At 52.7% G+C, this 16,295-nt stretch overlaps 6 protein-coding genes across 6 annotated transcripts; 2 read left to right on the top strand and 4 right to left on the bottom strand.

Moving 5' to 3' along the window:
• Window positions 1–1,020: 1,020 nt before the first annotated feature.
• On the bottom strand, window positions 1,021–4,095 carry CDV56_108797 (uncharacterized protein; the record flags this gene model as incomplete). The annotated part of the gene is made up of 3 exons (XM_026762416.1): window positions 1,021–1,827; window positions 3,178–3,480; window positions 3,538–4,095. 3 exons carry the CDS (start codon window positions 4,093–4,095, stop codon window positions 1,021–1,023), a joined length of 1,668 nt encoding a protein of 555 aa, XP_026616023.1.
• Window positions 4,096–4,561: 466 nt separating this feature from the next.
• PRP5 (DEAD/DEAH box RNA helicase) lies at window positions 4,562–8,411 on the top strand (the record flags this gene model as incomplete). The annotated part of the gene is made up of 5 exons (XM_026762328.1): window positions 4,562–4,705; window positions 4,779–5,087; window positions 5,150–5,579; window positions 5,637–8,066; window positions 8,137–8,411. 5 exons carry the CDS (start codon window positions 4,562–4,564, stop codon window positions 8,409–8,411), a joined length of 3,588 nt encoding a protein of 1,195 aa, XP_026616022.1.
• A 224-nt stretch (window positions 8,412–8,635) lies between these two features.
• Window positions 8,636–9,381, bottom strand: CDV56_108683 (uncharacterized protein; the record flags this gene model as incomplete). The annotated part of the gene is made up of 2 exons (XM_026762302.1): window positions 8,636–8,797; window positions 8,860–9,381. The coding sequence occupies 2 exons, from the start codon at window positions 9,379–9,381 to the stop codon at window positions 8,636–8,638; spliced, it is 684 nt and encodes a 227-aa protein (XP_026616021.1).
• A 1,388-nt stretch (window positions 9,382–10,769) lies between these two features.
• CDV56_108608 (C2H2-type zinc finger protein) lies at window positions 10,770–12,731 on the top strand (the record flags this gene model as incomplete). Its single annotated transcript, XM_026762227.1, has 6 exons — window positions 10,770–12,063; window positions 12,122–12,262; window positions 12,308–12,384; window positions 12,442–12,469; window positions 12,522–12,584; window positions 12,631–12,731. The coding sequence occupies 6 exons, from the start codon at window positions 10,770–10,772 to the stop codon at window positions 12,729–12,731; spliced, it is 1,704 nt and encodes a 567-aa protein (XP_026616020.1).
• Window positions 12,732–12,955: 224 nt separating this feature from the next.
• Window positions 12,956–13,606, bottom strand: CDV56_108593 (uncharacterized protein; the record flags this gene model as incomplete). The annotated part of the gene is made up of 2 exons (XM_026762212.1): window positions 12,956–13,298; window positions 13,359–13,606. The coding sequence occupies 2 exons, from the start codon at window positions 13,604–13,606 to the stop codon at window positions 12,956–12,958; spliced, it is 591 nt and encodes a 196-aa protein (XP_026616019.1).
• Window positions 13,607–13,829: 223 nt separating this feature from the next.
• CDV56_108528 (uncharacterized protein) lies at window positions 13,830–16,074 on the bottom strand (the record flags this gene model as incomplete). The annotated part of the gene is made up of 4 exons (XM_026762147.1): window positions 13,830–14,781; window positions 15,129–15,733; window positions 15,790–15,935; window positions 15,987–16,074. The coding sequence occupies 4 exons, from the start codon at window positions 16,072–16,074 to the stop codon at window positions 13,830–13,832; spliced, it is 1,791 nt and encodes a 596-aa protein (XP_026616018.1).
• Window positions 16,075–16,295: the final 221 nt, after the last annotated feature.

The raw sequence follows: 16,295 nt of genomic DNA, 5'->3' as shown, positions 1-16,295 counted from the left end.
CACCTACTTAAACATCAGACAATGATATTATTGTGGTAATCCGAGGAAGCGCAAAGGAACCGCGCATGAGATGCTTCAATAATTCGCATTCTACAGATCCAAAACTTTCCACGAAAGCCCCTCCGGAAAGTGACATTGTACATCCAACGTACTCCGTACACCTACAGGATTCTCGACAAGTTCCTAATGCATGCAACGAGGGATTTCGGGCAGCAGAGGGATTAGGAAAAGCAACATCCAACGACTTCCATTCGTCCTCAGCCAAGCATCCTCGGATAACTATAAGCTGGCGGGTTTCTGAACTTCTGTTGTTGTCCATTTTCTTCACCGCATCGAAGGCGAAGACTCTCCCTCCACCTATGAGAGGGCGAGGTGGCATTCGAGACCCATCATCGCGCTGACTGGCAGCCATACTACCTAGTAACAAGTTCATACGATGTCCGAGAATGAAGTAGTTATCAGCCTAACCCATCACCACTGCTGTCCTTGAGCATTGACTCATATCATTGACAGTGACAGGTCGTCTGTCGCCCAGGCAGTTTCCCCATAGACCATGCACGGCACGGCCATTCCCGTTGTCCCCGCCGCGTACCTAAATGCACGCCGGACTCGGAAACTTGAATAGAGACACAGTTAGAATGTGGCTCACTCTCTACGGCGTTCGAAAAAGCAGGACGATCGTGATACCCCTGTTGTTGCTTTGTCGGTGAAGCCAAGTTTGGCCTTTGACTTCAAGTACAACTGTTCCACTGCAGGTTTAGCATCAGTCATTCTGGTTTGCTCAACTGGGACAAATGCGATGGCTAATCATTTCCTTTTGGTAAAGAGAAGAAGGTCAGGAACGAATACTGAATAAATATGCATACATAAGCCCTTCACGTTCTGGTTCAGTCTTTAGCTCATCCTCACTCATTGACACACATCCACCACCACATAAGCATGATTCCGATTTAAGAACAAATCGCTGTCGCAGAGGACACTGAAACACTCATGACAATGTCCAGAGCCAAAAGGCACGCCCTAGAATGGAGGTAACAAACCCAATCCCTGGTTCGAGACGCCCTTCAAGACGCCTTTCGCCAAAGCATCTGCCTCGCGATTATTCTCCCGAGGTACATGCCAGAACTTGACGATGATTTGTCGTTCCTCCAAAAACTCGGTGAAAAGCTCAATTGCCCTGAATTGTTCCCGATTCACCACATCCAGTCCCCTGCTGTTCTTCCAGCCATTTTCCTTCCATTTGGGGAGCCATTCGGTGACGCCGCGGACCAGATACTCCGAGTCGGACTTGATGACAACCGTGTTAAGAACACCGCCTTCGTTGTCCTCCCTGAGAGATTTGACGACAAGTACGTCATGCAATGCTCTCAGGCAAGCTCGTAACTCGGCTACCTGGTTCGTGTGGTGGTCTCCCTCAATAGCCGTAGCGGTGTTCAGCACGTTGTCATAGCCCCAGCACACCCCATACGATGAGCGAGCTCCATTTTTGCCGTTGTTCGAGCATGCTCCGTCAATTGCTACAACGATGCAGTCGCTGTGACTCACATGAACTTTGCAATGTGGACACTTGCGCTTGGATCCTGGGCATGCAAGGTAAACCCACCGGCCTCGGGGCACCTCGATGTCCGCCAGTGTGAAATGGTCTGGGTAGATGTTTTCAGGTCTAAAACGGAGGCTGGCAGCTCGGTCAGGTGGGAAGTTCACTGATGACACCGATACTGGTCCCGAAGAAACGGAGGAACGGTCATCGTGACTGAACAGACTAGGGCAATGACTGAGAGAAGAGTGCACACTGTGTGTGTCCTCAGTATCAGAGTCCTGCTCGGCCTGTATCAGTTAGCAGCTGAACTGAAATTCTATCCACAGGCTTCACTTCTGTCATGGTCCTTGAGAACGAGACGTGCAAACCAGTATTGAAAGGGTCATGCAACAACAGCAGAGCTTAAAGTCGTGTCTTACCTTGCGAGCACGATAGTTTCTTCTCTTCTTCTGCTGATAGTTCCTAGGCAAAGGCATATTGCTCTGTTTCACCGTAAGAGGTTCTGACGAAGAATGTTGTTCTACAGTTGAAGCTGGAGAGTGAGAAACATATAGAGTAGAACAAGGAGAAGAAAGCTTAAGAAGCAAAGAGAATAGCAAACAACTAATGTGTCAGGGAGAATTGACAAAGACAATGGCAATCCCCCAATCCATAAGGTCCCCTATCTGCTTTTCCTAAATAGGCAAGGGCTAGCAAACGCCATGCGATGTATCAACCATGGGCTTGTCTCAGTCTAACTAGATAAGGATATATTGGTTTCTGCCTCATGCACTCGTTGCATCCATCTAGTCTGGTTGGTCTACAGGGCGAGCCAACTCTCACTTCGATTAGTACCATGGTCGGCTTTCCTACAGTAGGCATACAATTCTATTATGGCGCGTATACGCTCCATGTTGATCCTTCTTAATAATGTCCAGTAATCGAACATTACCTGGAGGCTTGGCCAAAGCCACTCCGTAAGTTGGTGACCTATCTGCTGCAGACTGCACTTCCCAATATAGAATCTGCACTTAGTAGTCACATCCTACTGCCTTAGGAGTAGAGCTGAAGTACGGTGGCTTTCCGGAGTCGATACTACCATAGCCACCCGTCGAAACTACTGCCTCGAGGGCATCCGGTCTTCATTGCAATGAGAGGTGACCATGCGTGCTTATGTGTCTCGAAGGCATTCAGGACTACAATACCATTGTCTACAGAAATTCCAGATGCAAATGACAACAAGTATCAGAGGAATCAATAAAATACAGAATAACACAGCTGGTTAAGGTGTATCAAGAGCGACCGCAGAGAAAAAGAGACACCGAATAAAGGGCGCAGACAGGACGAAGAATACCTACGGGGTACATGTAAGCCATACAGTGAACGATCCTTTCCCACATTTCAAACTCAATGACGATTTGTGATGGTCCCATGGGGTGAAGATGACAATATCTTTTATCAAAAGTACAGAGTTCAAGGACTTGGAGACGCGGATGTTGAGCGAGAAACTGCTGGTTCTTCACCATAGACTTCAAGGTATTCTTGGCGGTACCGCTCACGATCCTGTTCGGCTTGTCTGAGGTATTTCTAGAATGGCTCTATTAGCTTCATTGACCGATGGTGCATGGCTGCTAGCGGAAAGAGAAACCCAAACATACCTCCTTCTCCGTGGTTGTCAGGCCCTTCCATTCCTCTGTTACGCGCACTGCGATATCCTTGGCCTTCATATATTTGAAGTCGCCCTCGGCAGTCCGGTCCAGCATGTAAAGCAGGTATGCCGTACGAGGCCGCTTGACCTGCCGATCGTCACGGAGAAGAGGAAGAGATTTGTTCTTAATCTTGCTGAGTCTGCGGCGTGCTGCATTGGCGTCTCTGATCTGAAGAGGAGTATGCTGTTTGATCCATTCGTTATAAGCAGCCGCATTGGCAGCTTTGTTGGCTTCTGCCTCGACAGCAATACGCTAAATCGTACATCATCAGCGATTGGACAGTGGCCGGTTGATCTATCCCGAACGTACCTCACGCTCTTCCGCGCTGATCGACTGTGCAAGATGGGAACATTGCGTGACGAAGTCTGTTCCTTTGACGCCGCGAGCCTGTATCTCTTTGGCCACCGTTGCGATGGTGAGATTCCAAGGGTTATCTATAAGTTTCTTGGGAGGTTCCAGCGCTGTCTTCTGGAGTTGCTTGACTAGTTCCTTCGTCTTCTCGACTTTCTTGGCTTCTTTCTGCTTCTCTGTCAACTTCTTGCGGGGCTTCGGCTTAGCCTTAGCTCTAGCTGTCGAGCTACGCTTCTTCGTGGTCTTCTTGCCAGTTTTGGATCCTTTCGACTTTGCCGTCTTGGTCTCCTCATCGGGAGTACTTGTAGTCGCAAAGAAGTTGATTAAAGGGCGCGATAGAATGACTGAAGGACGGATTGTTTTCGCAGTCGGGTTCATCAGACGATGATTCGTAGAGAGGGAAATGCGTCGGACAAGGCCATTGGCGACGGCCACGCGAGAGGGACGAACCAGGGCATCGCTGCGATGAAGATATCGGAGAATGCCCCCTCCGCGTTGGATTATACTTCGAGGCATGATTCTGAGGCTCACAGGAAAGTTACGCGCATCAATATCCAAAGAGTCGGCTTGGAAAGAAATTCAGAAACCACAGGCAGATGGACGGGTCGTCCTAGCTAGCAAGAGCTCTTGGCCGCAGTGGTTAGCTAGCCACAAACGAAACCGGGGGGCTGGGTCACGTCCAAGGTTCGTTTTGGGTCTTCCGAATTGGGAATGTCACATCACGTGATATGCTGAATGATCTACATCACGTGAGAGCTGTTGCGGGCGTTGACCCTTCAAGATAAGACTCAAGGAAGAACTGCAGCCCGAGCGAAAACCAATCACTTAAACATCGCCACCAACTCACAATCAGAGCCGATTGATTGCCCGTCAACAACAGATTAACGGCAAATGGAAGGGTAATAAATTGCTTTACTATTCTGACTACGTGCTCGAGTTCTTTGGAGTCTCAGTAATACTCACTCATCGTTGGCCTGCAACAATGGCTCGCCACGGGGATACTCGCTCACCATCACCTGTAGGCAGCACGTACTCTTCATCCAGACGGAGTCGCAGAGATGATGATCGCTACGAGAAGAGCAGGCGAGATGATGGAAGGAGTTATCGAAGATCTCGTAGTCCTGAGGTATGTTCCTTGCCGCTTCAGTCACGCAATTTTGTTTTTCTCTATCGTTGTCCTAACTTCTCAACTCTCACAGAGGCGATACCGTGACCGCGACCGTAATTCGTACCGGAGACGTGACCGCTCCATAGACAGACGCGACGATCATCGGGATGAGGATAGCTACCGACCAAGCCGAAGGGATCGTTCTCGCGATCGACGTCGATCCAGAGATAGAGGCGATGACCGGGATCACCGCCGGAAAAGTCGCGAAAGGGATTATCGAAGCAGGCGAGATGATTCCCGCGACCGGGCTCGGAGGCGAACAGACGATTCTGCTGACTTGAAGCACAAGTCTAGACGGGACGATAGTCGGACAAGGAATCTGGATTCCAAGTCGCGAGAAGTAAGTTCGACTTCATGCTGATTTTGAAGATATCTATAGATCTGATGCTAACAAGTGAATAGACTTCGAAGCCATCCACCCCTGCGCCTGCGGCTCAAACTGATGACGAGAAAAGAGCTGAAAGGCTGGCGAAATTGGAAGCCTGGAAGCAAAAGCAAGCTGCTGAGAGAGAACGAAAGCAGCGCGAAGCCGCTGCAGCTGGCGGGGCAAGAAGTATCTTGGAAGAGATAGATAGAAAATCCGGTTTATCACCCGCTGTTGGCTCTCCGCAATCTCCAGCGACGCCGACCACAGATGCTACTCCTGCCCCGTATGCTGGCAAATTTGACCCGAAGGCTATTGCACGAAATGCAGCATCGGCCCCAAGCGCACCGTCTGTGCTTGGTAAAGATGTCGCCGTTCCTCAATCTGCCAAAGCGTCCGCTTCCTTTTCCTCCATGAATAATCATGTGCAAGCTAACAAACCTCCAGCCGCCACCAGCACCGCTCCATGTGAGTCAAGTATTCCCAGCAAAAGATTGTCTCGATCGCTAATTATTTCTTGTATAGCCACATTGACAGCCAAACGGAATGTTGGCGGCTTCGGGTTAGGCGCCAGGCAGGTTGCAGATGCGGAGAAATCGTCAGCAGTTAAGACTCTAGGTTTTGGTGAAGAGGAATCCAAACGAATGAAATTGGAGCGTTTACCTACCCCACCACTAGAGGACGCTAAAGAGGAGACGGCGGCTGTGGATGCTGCCGTAGAGGATGAAGATGATGTCGACATGCAGGACGGTGGGACTGAGGAGGAGAATGCGGCTGCCGCACGAGCTGCCGCGGAACGGCGCGAAGAACGCTTGCAAAGTGAAGCTCTGCGAGCCCAGTCAAAAGAGGCTGCGCCTCAACCCAACGGTGACGTCGAGATGAATGACGTCCCTCATCAACCAGAATCCGAGAAAATGGAGGTCGATGCAGCGGAAGAGGAGGTTGACCCACTAGATGCTTTCATGTCGGAACTGGCCGAGACCGCTCCGCCAAAGCAGACATTTGGCGCCAGATCTGCCAAAGCAAAGGAACAGCAGCCCGAGGCCATTTTTGGTGACGAACACGATGTAGATTTGACCGCTGTGGGCGAGGGTGACGCCGATGACTTTCTTGCGATTGCTAACAAAGCTAAGAAGAAGAAGGACATCCCGGCCGTTAACCACGAAAAGGTGGAATACGAGCCCTTCCGTAAGAAGTTCTACACCGAGCCTTCCAACTTGGCTCAAATGACCGACGAAGAAGCTGCCAGCTTACGGCTGGAACTTGACGGAATCAAAGTGCGTGGAGTTGACGTGCCCAAACCAGTTCAGAAATGGTCCCAGTGCGGGTTGGGCGTGCAAACTCTGGACGTTATTGAAAGGCTCGGCTACGAGAATCCCACCTCAATTCAATCACAGGCCATTCCTGCGATCATGTCTGGCCGCGATGTGATCGGTGTGGCCAAGACTGGATCAGGTAAAACAATTGCTTTCCTGATTCCTATGTTCCGACATATCAGAGACCAACGGCCGCTGGAGAACATGGAAGGACCTATTGGCCTTATCATGACACCGACACGTGAACTTGCGACTCAGATCCACAAGGATTGCAAGCCCTTCCTGAAGGCGCTGAATCTTCGGGCCGTTTGTGCTTATGGCGGTGCTCCCATCAAAGACCAGATTGCGGAACTGAAGCGTGGTGCCGAGATCGTTGTGTGTACCCCGGGACGGATGATTGACCTGCTAGCGGCGAATGCGGGCAGAGTTACCAATCTGCGAAGAGTCACTTATGTTGTTTTGGACGAAGCGGATCGCATGTTTGATATGGGTTTCGAACCCCAAGTCATGAAGATCATGTCCAATATCAGACCCGATCGACAGACGGTGCTGTTCTCGGCCACCTTCCCTCGGAACATGGAGGCTTTGGCCCGTAAGACATTGACCAAGCCGGTCGAGATTGTTGTCGGTGGCAAAAGCGTTGTCGCGCCTGAGATCACACAGATTGTGGAGGTGCGCAACGACGACACAAAGTTTGTACGACTGTTGGAGATCTTGGGCAACCTGTACTCGGATGACGCCAACGAAGATGCACGTGCTTTGATTTTTGTTGACCGTCAAGAAGCTGCCGATACTCTCCTTCGAGAGCTGATGCGCAAGGGTTATCCTTGCATGTCCATTCACGGAGGCAAGGACCAAATCGATCGAGATTCCACGATTGCAGATTTCAAGGCCGGGATTTTCCCTGTTTTGATTGCCACCTCTGTCGCCGCCCGAGGTCTAGACGTGAAGCAGCTGAAGCTCGTTGTCAACTACGATGCGCCGAACCATTTGGAAGACTACGTTCACCGAGCCGGACGAACTGGTCGTGCTGGCAATACGGGAACTGCAGTCACGTTCCTGACAGAAGAGCAAGAGCGGTATTCGGTGGATATAGCCAAGGCTCTGAAGCAGAGTGGACAGAAGGTGCCTGAACCCGTCCAGAAGATGGTCGATTCCTTTTTGGAGAAGGTCAAAGCGGGCAAGGAGAAAGCCAGCGCGTCTGGATTCGGAGGAAAGGGTCTGGAGCGCCTCGATCAGGAGCGAGATGCAGCTCGGATGCGAGAACGGCGGACATACAAGACAGGCGAGGAGGGTGAAGACGAAGAAGAAAAGGAAGAGAAGGCCGAGAAGGCGGACGAGCGGTTCAGCAAGGCTGTATCCTCGGTGCAATCTGCCGCCGCCGCCGTCGCCGCCGCCGCAACCCCCCTGCCCGGTGTTCCCAAGGGTATCGATCTTGATGGGAAGATTACGGTGCACAAGACCGAGAAAGAACCGGCGGGCACGTCAAAGAACCCATTGGACAAGGTGGGCTCGGCGGTCGCTGATATTCATGCCCGTCTCAGCCGTGCTGGAGTCATGCGGTCTGGGGTGCCGATCGATAACCGCGGACCCGACGCGGGAGCTTTCCATGCAACCTTGGAGATCAACGATTTTCCTCGTAAGTTATTCTCTGCGATGATTAGTCTTTTGGTTCAGAGAGCAGCCGCTAATATGTTTTCGCACTACAGAAAAAGCTCGTTGGGCCGTTACCAACCGTACGAATGTGGCCAAGATTCTGGAGGCTACTGGCACCTCTATTACCACCAAAGGAAGTTTCTATCCTACTGGCAAGGAGCCTGGACCGAACGAGAACCCGAAGCTGTATATTCTTGTTGAAGGGGAAACGGAACTCGCCGTGACGAATGCCATGCGTGAGTTGATGCGGTTGCTCAAAGAGGGCACCCTGGCCGCTGCGGATAGCGATGCGAGAGCACCAGTGGGAGGACGATACAATGTTGTCTGAGACGATACCATTTAGCTGGCTGTATCATAGTCGTTATGAATTGAATATTCATAGACACATATTGGCCTCGGTTTATCGCGTGTAAGCAGTATATGGCCATATGAGCAAAGAAAACATCAAGATCTATACAGGGATATTTACGCCAGATATACTCCAAAAAACACCAACAAAAAATGAGATAGCCATCGTCCAGTGTAGGTCGAGGACTTCTTCAGCAATAGACCCTAATTCCACCTCCTCGCCTCACTCGACTCATCCATATTCCTGGCAGCAGTCTGCTCCCTACTCACTTCGCTCAAGGTCTGCGCCTGCGTCCGAGCCTTTTGCGCCGCGAGTTTCGACCCTAACTTCCCTTTTTGCGCACTCGCCGCCGACTCGGCTCGTTTCTGTAGGTATCGTCCAGTCAGCCACCTTATATACTCCAACTCCATCAGAGGGGTCCACTCACCTGCGCCGCAATCGCAGCATTCGTCCGCGCATCAGCCCTCCCAGCATCAGGAACTTCAGGCGCAGTGTCGCCTAATGTCCTCCCGGGTGATTTGAAACCCGCCTTTGATTTCGCGGGGAGCGGGGCGCGCGGGGCGGCGTTGGGCGGGGGATTGGAGGCTGAGCCGAGGACGCGGCCGGGTTGGGAGAAGGGCTCGGTTTCGTTTTCGGAGCGGGAGCAGATGTTTCCCATTTGTCTGGGAGTGGGGTTATTTCGGAGTTGTAGTGCTGGGGTGGTGAGGTGAGCCGGTTGTGGTGGGATACGGTATGGACTAGAGAATAGAGATGGGTAGAGTGAGTGAGAGTTGGACGCGAGGAGGTTGAGTGGTCGGCCTAGAGGAGCGCGATGGATGGTTTCGTTTGGAGATGCGATTCGATTCCGATGTACAGTGAGATGCTGATGACCCGATATCCAACTTGATTCGAGTGGTGGTAGTGTTAAGTGCGGAGTGTTCGTGATGTTGGAGACTTGGGTGGAGATCATTGCGGAATGACGATCCGGAGGAGATCAGGGGCTGTCAGCACGTGGCTGTTAGTCCATGGACGAGGTCAACAGGGTCACCAAAGTATGGAGGAGATAGTACAGATGAGCATTGGACCTTGAGAAGGACGATTTCCCTCATACTGTGGATTTCAGATGGAATGATACGTACTATAGCCTTCGCCTTTAAACTCAAAAAAGGTGAGCCTCAGTGGCATTAGAGAACTACAGATCGAACTGGAGAAGATACCTTCATTAAAACTAACAGAAACCGTCTGATCTCTTACGAATCCGGGAAGCTAAGGACCAGGTACTAGGTAGTTAGTGGTCAGGAGAGACAAAGAGAGCATTGAAGCCATTCAAGCTCGCCTCTTAAGTCTGGCAAGTGGATCAGGCAACAAGGCACCTATTGAAGTACCTTATCAGAATGATTACCTAACATAAAGCGGTATCGGCAGGCAGAATCAGATTCCCTGTGGAAGACTTTTCCACTTTAAGATTATTCTCGACGGAGTGTAAGGTAAATGACTGAGAGTGATGGTAGAATGATGATTCAGAGGCTTTCAAGAGACCATTAGTACTATTCGGCAAGACTCTTAGCAAACAGTCTCACTCTCACTTTGTCTGGCGATTTTCGAGTCGCTAACGATAGGCCTGACAATTCAGGCGCTACGATTCGCCCAGCGGGAGGGATGACATGACGCTTGTTCCCCCAAGGTCCTCAATTACCCATTAGGTGCTTGCTCGCAGGGTCCTCATTCTCCTCCTCGCTTGTTTTTTTGTATGGATGGGGCAGGTATTACACACCTCCCCCCTAACCTAAGGTATATGCAAGAATCTTAGTTGTCAAGGTACTGTATTATTCTGTGCTCAAATGGGGAATCCTGCTCTAACCTTCAGTTCTAGGTAGTCCCTGTTACCTCGGGGTATTACAATGATCCATTCCCCTGCAAGTCCCTCGCACAGATCTGGATGTCACCCATCGTCAAATATATACACGTGGGAAGCTCCCAAGGTCCTCCTGGATTTGCACTGCAGGCGGTCAATCCCACGCTCTGGCCTTCATTGCTTCACTCTCTACCATTCTCTCGGCGTAACTCATTTCTCCCATTGCATATTGCCACTCCGCAGTGATTGATCGCATTGTGGTAGGTGCTCGTACCTCTTGCCTCTGCCCTGCCCTGCCCTGCCCGCGCTGTGCAGATAATGTGGAACTGACCCGTGCTAACGTCCTCAGTGCTATCTTCCCCAATCTTGATCATCTCCCCGCCTCGTTTCTTTTTCCTCCTCACTGTTTCAAGCCATTGAACTCTGATCTTCCATTGTCTTCCCTATTCTTCGCGCTTTGAAGCCTGGGAAGATCCCGTTGCCGGCGGATCTCTTCCCCCTCCATGTCTTCCCACACCAAGAAAGACGATTTCTGCCTCGAATGTCACTGGGAGGCCTTTCATCTGGATGGCAATGACTCCCAGGACGCCGCGGAGACCTCCGCTCAGCCGCAAGAATGGAGTTGTCAGGACGAGGAGCATCACACCTCGCTGACGCACTGTGCCGTTGACGAAGCGTGTTGCGATGTCGATGACTGTTCCGTTAACTGTCCTTCCGTCTGTGACGGCTTCGTGGGTTGTGATGTGGAAACTGCTTGTTCTGTATCGCACTGTGACGACAAGAATTGCAAAAGCGCGGACCCCGTCTGCTTCGATGAACACTGCTTCAGCTTCAGCGACCACAACGGCCAGGCCACCGATCATAACAATCTAGAGTCACTGCTGGGACTGGGGCCGTCGCTGTCGCTGGAAGCTTGCGACCTACTCCCCTCAACGACCATCGATCATAATCAAATCCACCAGCCATCTAAACCTACAGAGAATGGCACATCGGGCCTTGTCAACTCGGCGCAGTCCGCGGACGCCCTGTTTCCGTTCTCGACAGCCTTCCATCACTGTCATCCTTCGTATCCTCACTTTCACTGTCATACTCTGCCCCGAGATTCGCACAATCACCTTGGGAATGTGCCATTTCCCCTGCCGAATGAAGTCAATCCGGCGGATGTATTCCAGATGCTTGGAATGTGCCCCAGCCTGTCCGCCTGTCCTGATATTCACACCCACGAGGACCAGAACTGCCACACTCATCTAAGCAAATTGGACAACGGCTCGACCGATTCCTTCACGTGCTTTCACCTGCCGCCGCCCAGTCCACACGATTCGTCCAAAGCGTCGGTCAATGTCAACGGGAATGTGCCTCTCAAGGGCCCATGCCGCTCGCATCATCGGTGTCGAATTCACCCCCACTCGCATGTTCATCCATACGGACCCTACTCACCGTATTCCCGCCAGTCCCGATCGAGCGTGAGTTCACAACTGATGTCCAGTCCGGGCGAGACGCCCCCGCCGTTGGAGGGTGGCGCCTCATCGGTGTTGACAAGTCCGGGGTTCCCTTCCGTCGACGGGGAAGTGCATATTTGCAAATGGACCACCACTAGCCATGGTGTCAAGAGATCCTGCGGGGCGACATTTTCCGATGCTTGCGCGCTCCAGGAGCATTTGGTTGCAACTCATATGGGGACTGTGGAAGGGGCAAAGGGTACCGGCTACTATTGCTGTTGGGAGGGATGTCACCGCCCGGACGAGCCTTTCTCCCAGAAGTCCAAGCTTCAGGGACATTTTCTGACGCACAGTAACTGTAAGTGCATGAGGTGGACTGGGGGGCTCAAGGCGAATCTGACAGCATTTCTCGGTAGATAAAAACTTCAAATGTTCGGTTTGTGGCAAGCTGTTTGCCCGGCAAGCAACGCTGGAGCGACACGAACGAAGCCATCGTGGCGAGAAGCCGTACAAGTGTGCCGAATGTGGCAAGTCGTTCACCGACAGCAGTGAATTAAGTAAGTCACCAGACCGTGTTATTGGTCAGGATGCTGACTCGATAGAAACCCATTCACGGACGCATACGGGTGAGAAGCCGTTCAAGTGCACATTTCCAGGATGCAACTTTCAGACGGGCGATGTAAGTCACTCCCTTTGCTGGAGGGGAATAGCATGTACAATGTACTGACATTTACAGTCGTCCAACATGTCGAGCCATCGACTAAGTATGTTCCTCGCTTATTGGGGTAGTAGTACATGACTGACTGACGAGTACAGCTCACGGAGAACGTAAACATAAATGCAATTTTCCTGGATGCAGCAAGAGTTTTACTCGGCCTGGTACGTTGTTTGACTCTTGGCAGGTTAGCCAGTGCTGACTCTGTAGACCAATTGAAACGGCATATCCGGACGACACACAAAGCAGACAGCACGACTTTCCCATCGCCGCTCACCGAGCAATTCGCATTCCCCCTTGGCACTGTTTGATACCTTTTTCTTCATCACATTGGAGTTAGAGACAGGGCGGTATACGGAGTCTGGGTATAAAAGTTTTATGCAACTGCCCGGCGTTGGAGAGGGATATTTTGCAATGATTGATACCATACCATTCCATGATGACCAATCACGACATGACTGTATACTAGCAGCAGCAGTAGCTAGCAGCTCTATAATGACCCAACCTCACACATCTCATGAATCCCTGGGGAACATTACTCCGCATGCGCCCTCTCCTCCAAAGCCTCCACAGCATTACTCAACTCCCTCACCCGCTGCCCAACCCGTCTGCGCACCTCCTCCCGCACACCGGACGGGATATCCGAGGGATCAAACTTGGTATTCACCAGCTGCCCTCGGTCATCGCTATCGCTCTGCTGCGTCTGCTGCGGCGCATGCGACTCCGCCATCGCCGCGAGCTCGGTCGTGTAGAGCGAGTACACGGCAGCCAGCTGGTTGAGGGCGTCGCGCGCGGACTCGCGGTCCGAGGCGGCGTAGATGGTGGAGTTGGCGGTGCTGTCCGTTGCGATTTCGAATTCGTCCGTGGCGGTTTCGTAGCTGTCTTTGTTAGATTCGTATCATGTCTTGGATAGGGAGGGGAAGGGGAAGGGGAAGTACAGTTCTTGGAGTTCTTCGACGAGGAGGTCCGCTTGGGATTTTCCGGTGGAGAACCGTCTTCTCGATGGTGGGATTTGCTGGAGGGAAGACGGGTTTGCCAGGGGTGGTGGCCTCAAGGGGTGTGTGGATAGAGGTCGGAGGTGGATGGATGGGGTGAGGTGGGAGGTGAGGAGAACGCGGGAGGGAAGAGGGTTGGCGAGGCGGTGGTATAAGCGGCGGTTCGATTGATTGAGGCGGAGGGAGGTCATTTTATTCTTGTGTATCAATTGATTCCAAGCTGAGGTATGGAAGTGAGAGGTGGAATTGGATAGTTGTTGTTGAAGCTGGAGGCGGGAATTGTCGTCGATGATGACATGACATCAGTTTGTGTGTGTTACCGTACCACTACTACGGAGGTACCTCTCTACCTTACTTGACAGACAATTCGATAGGAACCCATATGTATAAAGACAATGTGATCTATATCGAAAACTAAAATCCCATTCTCATCCCACCATTGGCACACACCACGCTGCCCGTACACCACAAGCCATCCGCCGTACAGAGCATCCCCACCACCCCCGCAATTTCACTGGTGAACGCCGGCCGCCTCCCGCCCATCTTCTCCCTGATCAAGCGGATCTGCTCCTCGCTCAACGACTTCAGCTGCGGATCGTCCTCGACCAACTTGCTCAGCGGCGTCGCATCCTGGAACCCCTGCATCTGGTTCCAAAAGTCCTCCCCGGTCGCAAAATACATGTCCCCGATCACGGGGCCCGGGTTCACCGCGTTGACCGTCGCCCGGTCGGCCAGTTCGCGCGCCCAGGTGCGCGTCATCGCCTCGAGCGCCGCCTTGGTCCCGCCGTAGACCGTCTGGCCCGTGAACCCGATACTCGACGAGACGGAGGAGATGTTGACGACGCGGCCGGAGCGGTCCGTCGGGAGGAACTCCGCGCAGGCCTGCGTGAGCAGCAGCGGCGCGAGCACGTTGATGCTGTAGTGCCAGTTGAAGTACTCGCGGTCGATGGGGCCCTTGGCCGGATCGTTGAGGAAGCGGTCCGCGCTGACGCCGGCGTTGTTGATGAGGACGTCGATCTGGAATCTGCCCTCGGGCGAGGTGAAGTGTTGTTTGGCGGCGGCGAGGATCTGGGGGACGGCCTCTTCGGCGTGGAGGAGGTCGGCCTGGACGGCGACGCAGCGGATAAAGTGGGTGGAGGCCAGCGAGGCGCAGAGGTCCTCTGTGCGAGCGCGCGAGGATTCGGAGGTGAAGTTGAGGAGGAGCGAGCAGCCTTTTGCGGCGAGGTTGCGGGCGATTGCTTCGCCAATGCCTGGTTTCGTTAGCTGCGACAGCGTCGTGGTGTAGGTGTAGATGCTGTAGACATACCCCGCGAGCCCCCAGTGACGATACCGAATTTCCCCTCCAAAGGTCGCGACATTGTTATATCTGAGTGAATTATGTCGTCAAGGTAATGAATTAATGCTATGTACTCTAGTTGCAACAGTTCAAGATTCTTCCGATCATAGGCGGGGTCACCCCTCGTTATATACACAGCTACAGCAGCTCATCACGCGGTACGCAGCATCCAAATCTAGCCTTGATCGCATCCAGACATTCAGTCGAGTGTGCCATTGCACGGAGTAGAAAGAATAAATCTACCAAGTCTAGTGCAGTGGATCTCTTTCCTTCTCCACTGTTTGTGCCACGGAGAATTTCCCGTTTTGGTGCTCCGGCGGTTCCTATATCAATTGACCCCGAAGTAACTAACTGATAATATCTTGAATAGATCCTACGACTGGCTGATCTTCAACCGCTTAAATGCCTGCGCATTCTCCTGAATCGCCAGCTCAACCGGTAGCCTCTCCATACTACTCGCACCAAAGAACCCATGCACGCCTCGCGTCCGACCGAGCACATACTCTGCGTCCTCCGGGCCCGCCAGCGGCCCCCCATGGCACAACACAATCACCTCGGGATTGACCCTGACGACCGCATCCCGGATCTCCTGGATGACACCGACACAATCATCCAGCGACAGCGCCGTCTGCGCCCCAATAGTCCCCGAGGTCGTCAGCCCGACATGCACGACGATGACGTCCGCCCCCGCGCGCGCCATGCGCTCCCCCTCATCGACGGTAAAGACATACGGCGTCGTGACGAGGTCCATGTCGTGCGCGAGGCGGATCATCTCCACCTCCTTGTCGTAGCCCATCCCCGTCTCCTCGAGATTCTGCCTGAATCTCCCGTCGATCAGGCCGACCGTCGGGAAATTCTGCACGCCGACGAAGCCGAGCGCGCGGAGCTGGTGCAGGAACGAGGACATGCTGCGGAAGGGGTCTGTCCCGCATACGCCGGCGAGGACGGGGGTGTGCTCCACCACGGGGAGGACTTCGGTGGCCTGGCGCGTTGTTAGATTTGCGGCTGTAGAGTGTAAACTGTAAAGAAGAGACGAACCATCTCGACGACGACCTGGTTGGCATCCGAGTATGGCATCATGCCTGCCAGCGACCCTCGCCCGGCCATCCGGAACCGGCCCGAATTGTAGACGAGAATCAGATCTGCGCCGCCTTTTTCGATGAATTTGGCTGAGAGGCCGATCCCTGCGTACATCAATCACATTGACTGGGAAAGGTGAGCAGTCTGGTACGAACCAGCTCCAGCGCCGACGATGATCGAGCCCTCGGCGATGGTCTGGCGGAGTCGAGCCAGCACGTCTTGACGGGTTGTTGGACGAGGCATTTTGACAATTATCTTGATTCTGAGGTTGTTTTCCCTTCTTCTCTGTGTTGGTGATTACTGAGAGACAGAAGAAGACAGCTTAACGCTGGATGCACTGATGTGACGACCCCGCCTGCACTGCGTCATTCGCGCCTTAGTTGGAGCAGCTGCATAGAGGAGTCTACATTGCTAAATTGTTCTCTGGATATACAGGCTGCAACATGGTCAAGATCGGATATTTG

The sequence above is a fragment of the Aspergillus thermomutatus genome (genome assembly GCF_002237265.1).
Source record: "Aspergillus thermomutatus strain HMR AF 39 chromosome Unknown NODE_52, whole genome shotgun sequence".
In the NCBI taxonomy this organism is placed as follows: Eukaryota; Fungi; Ascomycota; class Eurotiomycetes; order Eurotiales; family Aspergillaceae; genus Aspergillus; species Aspergillus thermomutatus.
The sequence above is the reverse complement of the archived record's forward strand: the minus strand, read 5'-3'. Positions and strand labels throughout refer to the sequence as shown.